General features: G+C 43.3%; 1 protein-coding gene across 1 annotated transcript; it reads left to right on the plus strand.

Moving 5' to 3' along the window:
• The first annotated feature begins 576 nt into the window (after positions 1–576).
• On the plus strand, positions 577–14,265 carry FSD2 (fibronectin type III and SPRY domain containing 2). The gene is made up of 12 exons (XM_071441430.1): positions 577–1,341; positions 1,421–1,516; positions 2,576–2,809; positions 4,024–4,046; positions 4,987–5,108; positions 6,110–6,265; positions 7,120–7,254; positions 7,994–8,147; positions 8,538–8,671; positions 10,259–10,391; positions 12,347–12,523; positions 13,242–14,265. The coding sequence occupies exons 1-12, from the start codon at positions 577–579 to the stop codon at positions 13,492–13,494; spliced, it is 2,382 nt and encodes a 793-aa protein (XP_071297531.1). The 3' UTR covers positions 13,495–14,265.
• The last annotated feature ends 88 nt before the right edge of the window (positions 14,266–14,353 follow it).

The following is a 14,353-nucleotide window of genomic DNA, read 5'->3' on the forward strand; positions in this document are numbered from 1 at the left end:
CAGTATTAAGAATGGTAACTTGAAAAATACAGAACAGGACTTTCCAGGGCAGTTATTAGTGTGTTCTGTGGCATCAGTGGTCACAACAGAGGACATTCTACATTATTGCCTGACTGACAGTTCAGAAAACATGCTTGACAGCAGCTGAAGAGTGAGCAGGCTTCAAACCAGGCCATTTCCAATTGCACAGAACAGCACTAACTGTGCCTGAAGCACAGTCACAGTGTTTATCTGAGGACAGGACTGCTCTACAGTTGGAAATCAGGCATCAGGGTCACAGATGAGGTAAAAAACTCAGAAAAGAGGATGCACACCAGAGACAGCTCTCTGCTGTGCTTTGCACTGAGGTGAGAAGAATACAAGCTTCCTGTGGCTTCCCTTCAGCAGCTTCACTTAGGGAGTGAGTCTTTCCCATGCCTACCTCCAGGACTGAGCAGTCCTCAGCCAAACCTATTCTATCCATATATTTTTTAGCAAGAAAAACTCAATCCTGATATCTAAGTATGTAGCTAAAGATCTTTCTTATCTTTTACAAGCTTGAGTCTCATAATCTCAAAAGGCTCCCTGAGGATACCAATGTCATCCAGATCTGGCAGCACGAGAGGCTATGAGACCAGCGGCCAGTCACGACATCACTCAGCTTCCCCACCAGTCCCAGAGCCTAGTGACACTGAGAATGAAGGTCTGATCTTTTATCACATGGATCTTTATGGATCAAAGGAGAGGTTTGATATCTTTCCTGAAGAGCCCTCTGGTCGAGGAGACAGATCTCTGGGGGATACGAGAAGGGAATCTGCACTGAGTACTGAAAAAGTTCAGCACCCACAAGAAGTTGGCTATGACTTGGAAAAGGAGGTTGCAGAGTTGGCTAAGATGTATGGACTTGATGAGGATAGAGAAAAAGAGTTTGAGCTTCTTGGAGGACATCTGGAGAAGGTGGAGAGCAGATGGCCACCAGCTCGTACAGAAAAAGCAGGATTACAAGGCTCCATATATAACATATCAAAAAGCAGCTCTTCAGTGAAAGATCTAAGTCAAAGCACAAAGCAACAAGGACTTCCTGATGAGGCTTCTCAAGGTGAAAATCAGAGCAAAGCCAGAGCAGATGATGAGGCTGAGAGCAGCATATGGTCCAGAGGGGGGCTAAGCAGTGGTGGCATGTCAGATGAGTGGAACAGTCAGGCTGTCAGTGAGGAAGAGGAAGAGGAGGAGGAAGAGGAAGAAGCAGCAGATGTTTTTTGTTCCACCTGCAAGATACCAATCCGAGCTTTTGACAAACTATTTGGTGAGCACAAGGATCACGAGGTTGCTCAGCTCCCCAGTGCTGTGGAAAGTGAAAAGGTGAGAGTAAGACAGGTGTACTGTGGTGCCTCTAAAACAGTCTTCAGACATAGTAGGAATCACACTGGGTGTTTTGTAGGAGGAGATCCATAAAAACATGTGCAAGTTGGAAGAACAGATTGCTCAGATGGAAAATGTTGCCAGCCATTTGGAGGAAATCTTCATCACTGTAGAGGTAAGGCATTTGCTCTTGGGCTAACTTTATGGTAGTGGGGTTAAACAGTTTTGACAGTCATACTGACATTCACAGTATTCAGTTGTTAATGAGGTGGGTACTTACAGTAACAGAGCACAGAGTTATCTTGGGGTTTGTCTAGACTGAAGTACTCAGGAAAACTCATCCTAAAGATTTTTTAAAGTGGGCTAGTAAAACCACATTTATAATTTGCACAGAGATTTGCATTCAGAAATAAAGCCACCCCCACTCAAGTCATCTTAGCTTTAAATGGCCAAAGAGCTGTGATCTAACTAGTCCTTTCAGAGTGCAGCCCTTGTGTTCCCTCAGCTTCATTCACAGAAGTGTCAGATCCAGGCAAATCCTTGGACCAGCTGCTTCAAGAGTTGTGCTCCCACTCGGCTGCTGTCAGCTTGGCCCCAGGGGAAGGAGGTCAGCTGGCAGCAAGTTCAAACTGAAGCAATAACTCAAGGCACTGCAGTCTTTTCTCTGCTGCATGTAGCACAGGAGGACATCGGTGCCTGAACAGTGAGCAGCTGCTGGGACTGCTCCTTGACTTGCCTGCTCCTTAAATTTTCCTTCCTAATGCTTTCTCCAGCTGTGAGTGAGGATAGCAGCATTAGCTCTCCAGCTCCCTCAGCACAAATCCGTGGATCCCACTGAGTTGCCATGGTTTCTCTCGTGGAAGGATGTGCTTCACTGTGTTGGTAGAAATGCTTCTGAGATTAAGGCTAGGATATATCCTAGTTGTGCTCCCTGGGTTTAGGTTGCTTTACATCATTGTTCCTGCTGTAATTTCTGTTGCTCTTATGTCTGGAACAAAATCCAACACTTTTGTGCTTTGGTGGGGGGTGAATGATCAGAGTAAACCCCTAAAAATGCACATAAGTCAAATTACGGCTTCTGTGTACCGGTACTGTATCCTAGTTTTGTGAATTTAAACATGACATATTACCTCTATGGTAAGGAGAAGTTAAGGCAAACCAGAATAAGATTTTCCTCTGCATGACCTGTGGATCAGGCTTGATGGCAAGGTACAAACCCTCAAATATCTTGCAGGAAAATTTTGGGAGGCAGGAGCAGAACTTTGAGGTGCATTACAACGATGCAGTGCAAGTGCTTGCTCAGAAGTACGAAGAGCAGCTGGAAGCACTGGGAGAAGAGAAGAGGCAGAAGCTGGAAGCTCTATATGAGCAGCTGGTCAGTTGTGGGAAACATCTTGACACTTGCAAGGACCTGACAGATGAAACCCAGGAGCTTTTCCTGGAAAATGACAAAGCTGAATTTATGAAGGTAAAGAGTTTTAACTGATGAAGTGCTTTTTGCTGCTTGCAAGTAGTCCCTGTCTGAGAAGTGCCAAGCAGCCTTATTGCTAAGGAGAATTTGGGATGCTCAGTCTATGGTGCTGTCACTGCTCCTCGTGCCATTGACTTAGTAGGGCAACACAATGGGGGCAAAATGCAGAAGCAGAAGTTTGTAATTTGGATGCTCATTCATTTGTGAGTCACACTGGGGTTCAGAGAGAAGATATCTTGCTGAAATGCTTATCTGGGGAAACTCTGGAAGCACTTAGTGTTCCTTGCCTTGTGCAGGCTCAGCTCTCTTGCTCTATTCTGGGCTCACAGCAGGCAGGCTGATGTAATCACTTAGGAAGATGTTTCCTTTTCTTGCTCATTTTGGAGGAAAGTTCAACTGAAATATGTCAAAAGCTCCTGCAAAGTGATGGATGAAATCCCACTCTTGAGGTGGTGTCAAGAAGATATTTTTCTTTGGCAGGTAGAAAAATAATTGGAGAAAAAAATCAGAATTTTCACTGATGATGTGATTGCTCTCACCTGAGTTGTCCTGTGACTAAGGTGGGTGGGAGCATTTCTGTAGCACAGTGACAGTAACTTCTGAGCTGGACAACAAACAAATGTCATAACACCAGTGTACTTCTGTGGGTCAGTTTGTTATGACTCCAGCCTGCTGAGTTCTTCTCATGAGCTGACTTTTCCCATCTCTGGAATAAACTTATTTTCTCCTTAGCTTGTAAACAGTTTTATATCGCCCCTAAGAACCATTATTCATCAAAAAGTGAATGTTGGTCTTGAGCTCTCAGGGGCTTAGGTTTCTCCTGGGACTGTACATCTGTCTTCCAGTTACATGCACTGCTCAGACTCCCTCCAGCACCGATCATTTCATGAGTTCTTCTGCCCAGCTGATCTGGGTTTCTGTTTATGAGTGATCTGTTGGCACTTTGGACAACCAAGGAAGGAATTGGTCTCAAGTCTCGATGGGCAGACACTGATGACTACCTGATATGGCTCATTATCTTTCTGTAAATTCAGCCAAGATCTGTCCATTTCAGTAGAAAGGGCTGGCTTTGTTCTCAGAGTTGGGTGAGAGCCAATTACTTCACTCCAAGTATTGCATTTGGGGCAATTTGTGTAAGACAGGTCAACAGCATGATGTAGTCTGACTCTGGACTTTTCTACCTCTAACACTCTGTCCTTTTTTTCCAACAGGCAGCAGTAACCATGGTTGACAGGTAGTATCACAGTCTGGGATTTTGTGTCACATTTCTTCCTGCTAATTGGATGGGTCATTGGAGATGCTTGTGTGTTCTGGATTTTGTTCAGGCACACAAATGTTGTCTAAGCCACTAGAGCTATTGAAATATTTAGTGTTTTTGTTTTAAAGTGCATCAGAAAAAGTTGCTCTAAGAAACTTAACACTCAAAACTTGTTTGGATCCAATTTCAAGAAATCCGAAAGGAGAGTTAGAGCCTGAATAAATCAGTGTTTTCAGCTTAGTCATAAGGAAGTAATTTCACTGAGAAACAGGATTGCTAAAGCTCTTGAAATAACCACTCTGGATCCAAATGAGACTAAAATTGAGCTCCCTAATTATACTGTAACTGGCTTATTTATGCATTAATATAGTGGGGTAGAAAGTCAAGCTGTGGGAGCTCAGAACAGATACTGAAAAATATTGGAGCAATTGGAAGAAGTCTTAGGGCACACTAAATCATATGCAAAAACCACCCTCTTAATTGACTGTTATTGTTCATGAAAGCACAGAGAAAAGATACCCCTTTCTTTCAAATTTACAACACCCAGAGCCACGAGGTCATGAATTAGTAATAGTGTAAATTCAAAATAATGGAAGCTATGGAGCTAATAGGGTGCTTCCCACAGGGAGGTGCTGGGCACACCCCACTCCCCTGCTCTCTGCAGGAGCAGGGCACACCAGGGTGGCCCCCAGCCCCAGCAGCCAGCTCTCTTTGGCATCTTGGGGTGCTGATGGCCACGAATCTCCAAGCTACAGGCAGAGGAGTCTGGGCTTGTACAGCTATGAAAACTGTGTTTTAAAGAAATAGATGTTAATTTGGAGTCTGCTATTCTCTTAAAAATAGGCTTCATAGACAGATACCTCCAACACTATGGTACTTCCAATTAGACATTCTTTTTTTTCCCCTACAATTACAGGCTGGAAGAATTCTTAAAGCAAGAAGTGAATTTAGAGCTTTCAACACTGCCAGACTTTGAAGAGCGGGTCATAGATGTCTCTGAAGTTGAACAACTAATGAACTCCATTAATGCTATTCCAGGTACTCTTCCTAACTGATCATTATTTCACACCTATTTACATTTAAGTAAGGATATGTATTAAACATTTCTTCTTTTAAAGGAGATCTGCAAAGGCAGAATTAACTTGTCCCTAGTTTTTCTTCTAGTTTTTTGTTGTTGTTGTTGTTGTTGTTGTTGTTTTGTTTTTTTTTAATTTGCCTATATATACAGGGACAGTGGAAGATATTTTTGGAAATTTTTTCCATTTGTTTTCAATATAAAATTACCAGAATTACTGCTAAATTGGGACTTCCTTGCTGGATGATTTCCTAGAAGACTTATGAAGATTACCTCCTTCTGTTGAGGGGTCAAGCACACTTAGTGATATCTTCTCTTCCCTGTAGTTGCTTGAACAAAATAGAGAGGAACCCCAGACTGCTTCAAATAACTTACCCAGCTTCTCTTGATAAACAGATTTTAGTGACTTATTCCTCTGTTATTTAGCAAGCATTTTTTCCCCCATAATCCACAGGAGACAGCACAGCATAAACAAATTTTAAATAACTAAAAAATCGCCTAACATTTTAAATATTTTCTGATGCAGCACAAATGGTCAGAAAGAACATTATTCTTTTTTTACACCCAATACTGTGTTTTCTTAACACAAAACAGCATTTGGTACTTGTTTGGCTGTGCTGATGCTCCCTGTTGTACAGCTTTTCCCTGATCCCTGGGTGGCTGGCAGGAGTCCTGGCATGGCAGATGTTGGGCTCACTGGAGCAACCCTCAGAGGAGGGGAAGGCTGAGGTTTATTTATTTCATTGGTTTGACTTTGTTTTGAAGCAAGACTAGTTCTCACATATCAGTGACCCGATTACTATCTGCAATTGCAGACTCAGCTCCTGACTTTTCTCCATGTGAGAGGAATGGAGGAACATGACCCCATTCAGTGCCAAGGCTTTGTGCAAACACCTTTGTGAGAGGAGAGGTACAACAAACCATGATTATACATTCAAAAACTGACCTGTTTTTTCCTCTGCAGCTCCTTGTGCCCCTGTGATCAATCCCCAGGCTCCCAATGCAGCAACTGGCACTTCACTGAGAGTTTGCTGGGGCCTCTTCTCGGATGACACTGTGGAGTGCTACCAGCTATGCTACCAACCTGTGAGCAATGAGAGGCACAGTGATGGGCAAGCAGGTAAGGAGGCTGGGGCCCAAGGGACACCTCAGCCCTCCACTGGCAAACCCAAGGGACACCTCAGCCCTCCACTGGCAAAGCCAGCTGATGCCAAAGTGCCTCTGCATGCCTCGTGCACTGTCTGGCACCAAAACTGTCATATCTGCCACCACCATCTGCCTTGTCCCTCTTCCCCTGCCAGGTCTGCCATGCTGCCAGCTGCAGCAGGACCTATCACATGGGCAAAGACAGGATGTGGCAGCAGCAGGGATAGCAGGAATGGGAAGGGGACAGTGGATGGAGTCATGAGGATTTCTGGAGGGTGGGCACTGCATTAGAACATGTGCTGCATCACGTATTTTTAAATCACAGTATTTTTAAAGAGCAAATCATCATATCATCAGCACTCCAACTGAAACCCCCAGATGATTTTACAGCTTATCTTAGTGCTAATAATAGTCTGTAACTCCCTAAGATGCACAGGCACACAAAAAACCACAGAACCAAAATGTCTCAGCCTTGTGACTAAACTGCCTTTGCTAATACTGCTCTTGCAGAACCTTCAAAAGTGGAAGCCAGTAGAGTGCCAGTGGCCAGTTGACAAAGATAAGCAGACACTATCCAAATTTTATAAGATGAAGAATGAGAAATGAGCAGCAAAATAGCTTCAGCTCTTGTCCCATCTGATTTATGCAGCTTTAGAGGAAGGCACTGTGAAACTGCCTGACAGCTGATCAAAGGGTGGGGAGTGCAAGGAGCTCTCCTGAACTCAGCACCCAAAACAACGCACCCCAACTCCACTGTGTGATGCAGCTTTGGGGAAGAGTGGGCAAGTGTGTAAAGGCACTGTAAATGCTTTGTTGTTGTCATTTCAGAGCATACACTAAAAGTCAAAGAAACATACTGCACCATTACTGATCTGCTGCCAAATACACAGTATGAATTTTGGGTCAGTGCTTTAAATGCCTCCGGTATCAGTCCACCAAGTGAAAGAGCAGTTTATGTAACAGGTAAAAATACTTTGTTCATACAACTTTGTAACCTTCATAGTGAAATTCAAAATCATCTCTGAATTTTATGCAAGTAATACTTTCTGGGCACTTTCTTCTGATGTAAGCCTACTGACTGCATGGGAATTCCCTGCTTTTATTTGGAGAGCCTGTCATGCCAACTATCCCTGTTTTAGAGTGGCAGAAACAGAAGCAGAGAGACAAAATAACTTATTTAAATGCAAGCATGTAGACCAGCTGTGAATAAGGTTCAAGTTTCCTGGTTCTGCCAGATGAATCCCAGCTCTCCTTTCATTGGCCTATAGGTATTTTGTGGATTCACCTGTTATGCTGTTCTTTTTAACTGCAGTTCAGTCTAGGACATTGTGTGAAATCCTGACATCAGATTGAGCAAGTCAGTGTGAGCCCTTCAAGTGCTTGTTCCAGATGTCTTTGACATCTCAGAGCAGGGAAGAGATGCACCTTTATGACAAAGATAAAACTAATGATAGAAAACAGTTGTGTAATCAGTCTTTATGTTATTTCTCTGTTTAATTCTCCTGGGACCTTTATAGACTAAATGAAGTCTTTAAATAGTATTGTTAATCACCCTACCTGCTGTTTATTGTCCATTGGGGAAGCAGGTTTCTTTACCTACATAGTATTAGTAAACATTTTTCTATTTGTTTGTCTTCAAAGCATGTGGTTTGCAAACATCTTCAAGCAACAGCTCAGAATTGTTCTTTTTTCTCCTTTTTAGCTCCTTCACCACCTATCATAAAGAATAAAAAGATCCGAAGCTGTGAAAATGCAGCACTGGTGTGCTGGGAATCCAGAGACATTAACCCTGTTGATTCCTACACAGTTGAATTGTCCAAGCTGACAGATGAAGAAAATGATGATATTATTACTGAGTGAGTTACTCTTCTATTGAGCCCATGGCCTGTAGAGATGAAACCATTTCAATTGTATGGCATCATATAGGACTAAGAAAGGACCCATGACCTTCTGGTGAATTTACATTTACAAACAATTCTCTTAGTAAAAATAGTTGTAAAATGTTAATCAGAAATTACTACATGAGAATTATGGGTATGGGAAGAGGGCAGAAGCAGATGTAAAAATCTGCAGTCTGTGACAGACTCTCTCTTGCCCTGCTACTGACAATTGTACAAGATAAAATGTTGTTGACTGGTTACAAGACATGTTGAAATGTAATGTCTTCCTTGTTGCTCAGAAAAATAATTTCAAAGGCCTACCTTTGTTTTCTACCCTGTCATTTTCCATGGATTTGTTTTCTGTAGATCTATTGTTGGGATCCCTAACTGTGAAGTCCTAATTCACCTCCAGCCAACACAAAAGTATCACATCTGTGTCAGAGCCCAAAACCTGGGTGGCTCCAGTGAAAGAAGTGAACCTGTCCTGATACACACCACAGGTACTGTACAGCTTGGAACAACTCCAGCAGCTTATTGGAGCATCTATTGTCTTAACAGAAAGATTCCTGCTGCTTTCAATGGCCTCTGGACCAAATCCTAATCTCTTACATCTAATTACACCCTTGGTAACCTTTTAGGAATGAGAAAAGCAACTTCTCGTAACAATAAGTGCATTGCTTTAGCTCTGTAATTTATATTATTGCTGTCTGGTGCATTTGGTACTTGAAAGTTACTAATTTCTAAACATTTTAAAAGACAGTGTCAACTCAACACCCACATATTGCCAGCCTGCAAAGTACTGACACACCAGTGAGGAAAGCTGTAGTGTGGTTTTACTTCAGAGATTAGCATGGAATGAAGCTGCTGCTGGAAATCATGGCTGAGACAGCACTTTCTAGAGCCATTTACCAGACATCCATGCTCACTTTCATCACTGCTGCAACAACACTGCAACTTCACTGCTCATCTCACATCTCCCATGCCACTCACACCTTACCTGTTGTGTCTCTTCCACCCTTACCTTCTGTGAGACATTTGAAAATTGTATTTATTCAGCAAGATGACCACACAAAGTTATGTTTTAGTAAAAATCCTGTCTGCCACACAGCAGTGGCACCACAGAAAAGAAATGCTCATCCTTAAATCCCTGGAGAGGAAAACTGTCATTGTGTTACCATTGATTGTGTGTATTCCAACTGCTTAAATCAAACTCAATATTTGAAATTGCCCATTCTGTTTGCACAGCATGTGTTTGTTTTCAGCAGCACATGCCTGTAATTGCCCTGTCATGGTTTGTATTGTATTTGCAATGAAGTAACTTGCAGTTTGATTATAATGATTTCATTTGGGATTACCATGGGGAGATTAATCTTCTTGGAGTCTACATTATGCAAACAGCTGATGCAAATTGATCTGTTGGCTGCAAGAACCCACCTCCAACACTGTGAATGGCCTTTGATCCTTTCTGGGGTGGGTAAACAAGCACCAACTGCAATCAGCAGCTGTGCCAATGGTGGCTGCTCCTCAGGGCCCAGTGTGTCAGAGCTGCTCTGTGAAGTCTCTGCAGAAAGAAAGGCAGAAGCACTTTTATCCTGGGCTGGACTTACCTCTCTGAGGGCTGGTCTGCCAAGGGAGGAGCTGAAGCATGAGGGATCCTTTCTCTTCAAACTGCCCAGCATTTATGGGGATGGGTGAGGCCATGGAGAGTCCTTTACGCCCCCTTTCTCTTTTCAGTGATTAAAAATAGATTACTTGAAACCAGACAGGCCATTGCAGGGAGGATTCCTCATCTCTGAATAGCTACTTCCTGCACAATGCCTGCAGCTTTGACCCCTGGTAGGGTTCAAAACTAGGCTAAGTCCCCTGCTTTTCACCAGGCTGAAACTAAACAGTCTTAAGCTGTAAAACAAACATTTATTAGAAAAATTTTAAAAATATGATCTTGTCCTCTCAATGCCAGCCACAGATTCTTTATAGAGCATTGGTGAATCATTTTGTGGATCCAAATAACATTTCATCACACCCTTGCTGCAATTCTAATGTTATAAGGAGATATTGGAGTTATCCTTAGGCATTTTCTCTTTCAGGCACCTGCTTCTACCTTAATGAGGACACAGCTCATCCTTTACTGGCAATTCTAGATGATGGATTTACCATTTCATGTGATGAACTGGAAAACCCAGAGTGTGATCTGCCTGTCTATGATAACAGCTTTACAAGGTATACAGGGGCATTTCAGTTTCTTTGGTTCTTTTAACAGATGCCAGGAAATGTCTAATGGGGCTTTCAGCAGCTCTGATTAATTTTTTGAGTTGAAATCTCTCCCTCCAGCTGCTCTTTGGAACTTGGAAATTAATGCAAGTTCTTAAAGAGGATTACAGATACAGCAGCCACAATTATGTACAAGCCTACTTACATGTCTGGTACATTGAGCTAAATTTGAACAGGTATTTAGGTGCCATAAAAAATGCTAAGGAAAGGAGAGGGATCTGAAAACTTACCTCTTGCTGAAAGATATAACTGATACTATTTGGACCAACAATTCTTTCAAAAAGAATTAGGCCCTTTGCCATTGAAGTGAGAGACTAAGCTTGCCAAAATGTATTTTCCAGTCAAAACCACAGAAACACCACATAACTAGGACAGGCATTGCAGGATTATACAAGTCTACAATTTATTCCCTCCATGGAAATGCAGTGCTACTAGAGGGCTTGGTAGAAAAGAGTTGGGAGACTGGTGATCCTTTTCATTAAAGCCATCATGGTAATCTTAAATGGGATTTCATCCCACTTCTATGGGATGCTTTATGTTTCACATAAACAGCCAGAGCTGGCACTCATCTCATTCAAAGGCTGAGGTTTTGGTACCACTATGAACTTTCACAAATCTTCTTCAAACCAAGATACTGAAAAAAGCAAGAAAAAGAGAAAATAAAGGGAAAAAACCCAACAACTCCCAAGGAAGTTACATGGCAAACTCTTCTTTCTGAAGTTTGTGTGGTCTCCTAAGTTTGGGTTGCTGATGTATTTCCTAACTGCAGCTCAGGTTTGCCTTGGTGGCTTTGCAGCTCTCATACTATGGTTCACAGGTGTTTACCCATCCATTTTGCATCATTCCTTTTCCTTCTCAGGCTGTAGCAACACAGCCTCCAAATGATGAGTGCAGCTCCCTCTCAGCATTGCCTAGAAGACCTCTGTGTCTGCCAGCAACATCCTTTTCCTTTGTAACTTATAACTTTACACACTACCATAGAAACATAAAAGTTGTGTGTGTTTGAAACCTGCTGTCCCCCTTGACAATAACAGCTAATACACCATGTACTTTTCCTAAGAAAAAGCTGAGGTGTAAGCTTACAGAACTCATGTTGCTCTCCTAAGAGTGTTTCAGAAGCATTTGGAGTGGGTTATTTTGCCCAATTTTCTTGCTTTAGAACCTGTGTTTTTGCAGACTTGCATCTTCAAAGCACCCAGTTCCTTTGATTTCAAGACTGTGCCAGTAAATCAAGCTGAAGGGTCTCTCTGTAGTACATTATCTTTGTCTCTACTACACAACTTTCAAAAGAGTTATTTTCTGCATGGTTCCTATCATACATTTCATGGCCCAGGTACCCAGCATATTACAAGTTCTCCTACTGTGTTCAATTCTTCCTAATCTCTCCAAACACAGAGGGAAGCAGTGTAGACAGGTTCCCTCCTCCCCAGCTGCCCCAGGGACCTCATGCTGTCACAGTGCTCAGTTCCAATGGTGAGTGATGTTCAAAACCCTGGGCTGTTGGGAAAGAAAATGCAAAATCTGTACTTTTTCCTCTGCCATGCAGGAGTTCACTAGAGCACTCTCTTTTCTAACAAGCATTAACTTTCCCAGAAAACCCAGGCACTATGGGATGCTGTTCTCCATCTTCCTGGAAGTGCCTAGGGCATTCATTTCTGCAAAGCTACCCACAAGTAAGAACAGGGCAGGTGTCACAAAGAAACCTGCAGGCTGGGTGTCAGCTCCTCAGTGTGAGGATTTCACTGGAGCCAAAAATCCACACTGCACTAAGGTGACAGCAGAAGTGGCTTTTGTTTATTGCTATGTAATGTCCAGGTATATACATACCTGAACATAGCTAAACACTGTAAAGAGAATTATAGAAAGGCCCTGCCAAAACACATATTCCTGTCTGTCTCCCACAGATGTATTGCAATCCTGGGCAGTCTGATCCCATTTCCAGGAAAGCATTACTGGGAGGTGGAAGTTGAGGAAGATACAGAGTACAGAATTGGTGTGGCTTTTGAGAACACGCCGAGACATGGTCACCTCGGGGCAAACAACTCATCCTGGTGCATGAGGCACATCATCACACCCTCAAGGTAAGGGCTTGGTCTCCAACAGGAAATACTCTCACACCTGCAGGCAGGGCAGCAGGGAAAACAGAGATTTTCTATCAGCTCAGACCAGGCACTGGGGCCTCTGACATTCCACTGCTGTCCCTGTAAACTGGTGTTGGAAGGACACTGCTTAAGCAAATCCTCCTGCTTTTTTTAGGGTGTTTCAGCAGCATTTGGCATGGGTTATTTTGCCCAACGTCCTTGCTTTAGAACTTGAGTTTTGGCAGATTTGCATCCATTGAACATCCATTTCCGTTGACTCTGAGAGGGTGCTAGTGAATCAAGCTGAAAGGTGTCTCTGTGGTACATTCTCTCATTGAAATGTTGTCACATTGAAACAAGAAATTGCAGGAACAAATCTGAATAAAATCAGTTGCAGAATTTAGCTGTAAACATTACCAAAACCTCAGTGAGAAGATAGTAATAGATCTATGTAATCCAGAAACTACATAATGTGGCTAAACCCAGCTAAACCAAACTGGTTTTGATCTCTGTCTTACCTGTGGCAGTATGTCACACCTGCCTGCAGAAATGCCAGCTCCCTCTTGCCTCAGCTGCACTGCTGGCTCTCCCCTGGACATGGTACATCAACACCACTGCCTTTGACTCTCATGAGCAACCTGGGCACCTGTGTGCACAAAGTGCTTCCCTTTGAGAGCAGCCAGGGTACCTTCAGCTCTTCTGTTTTTCTCGCCTGCAGGCACAAGTATGAATTCCTGCACAGTGGGATGACACCTGACGTCAGAATTACTGTTCCCCCCAGAAGGATTGGCATCCTGCTGGACTATGAGAACTGCAGACTGTCATTTTTCAATGCAGATATTGCCCAGCACCTTCACACATTCAACTCACACTTCCAGCATTATGTCCACCCCTGCTTTGCACTGGAAACACCTGGTATCTTAAGGATACACACTGGAATTACAACACCCCTATGGACTGCCCTGCCATAACTTGTGTTCTGCAGCTGCCACACCCCTGTGTAACCTGTCCTGAGCAATGCCCTCTTTCAGCATTAACTGCACCATCACACTCCCTATGAACCAGCGGTTTTCCCCTGTAAGAGCAAAGCAACCCTGACCCAAACCAGCTGCCAAGCCTGAGCTCTTAGGAGTTTACATCCTCTTGGGAAGGATCTTAGCAAAAAGCCACTGTGGTCAAAAGAGCCATCAACATCCCAGAATTCTCATCAGAAATGGACACCTTCCTTCTCAGAGGTGATGCTGTCACCACACAGCAGTGGCAGCTGGATCACAGCTCCCCCCACATCCACCTGAAGCCTAGGGAACTCCCCAGTTCCAAAGCCATCATTATTTCTACTCCTGAGTCTACTCAAGAGCTAAAAACTCAAAGAAAAACAAAAATAGCAAAAGGCATAATCACTGTACAGCTGCTGGAGCTGAAAACACTCCAGTCATGAAGCTGATCTCCCAATCAAGTGTTCTTGTTGTGACACAAGATAATCAAATATGCCACCCCTATGTTTGTGCCTACACATACCCAGTGGGACTTGCTGGAATACCCAAGCCTGCACTCCAGTCTCAAATGTAAGCCAAATTTTTACAGAATGCTTCTCATTCATTCACCCAGGGAAAAAAAGATAGGCTTTTTGCAGTGCTTGATTGTCCTTGTAGAAAAACCTAAAGCAACATTTTTAGCTGCTTCCTTTGAGCTATGCTCATCTCCAGTTGGGTGGACCCTCCCTCCACACTCACAGATCTGTTCTCCCCCTCAGCATGGAAGAATTCCACTCCATGCTGTGCCCTAGAAGCTGTGTGTGTCCAGTGAGGCTGGAAGGACTCTGGCCCAGCA

Source organism: Agelaius tricolor, unplaced genomic scaffold (assembly GCF_023055355.1).
Source record: "Agelaius tricolor isolate 1412-34295 unplaced genomic scaffold, bAgeTri1.0.p SCAF_16, whole genome shotgun sequence".
NCBI lineage: Eukaryota > Metazoa > Chordata > Aves > Passeriformes > Icteridae > Agelaius > Agelaius tricolor.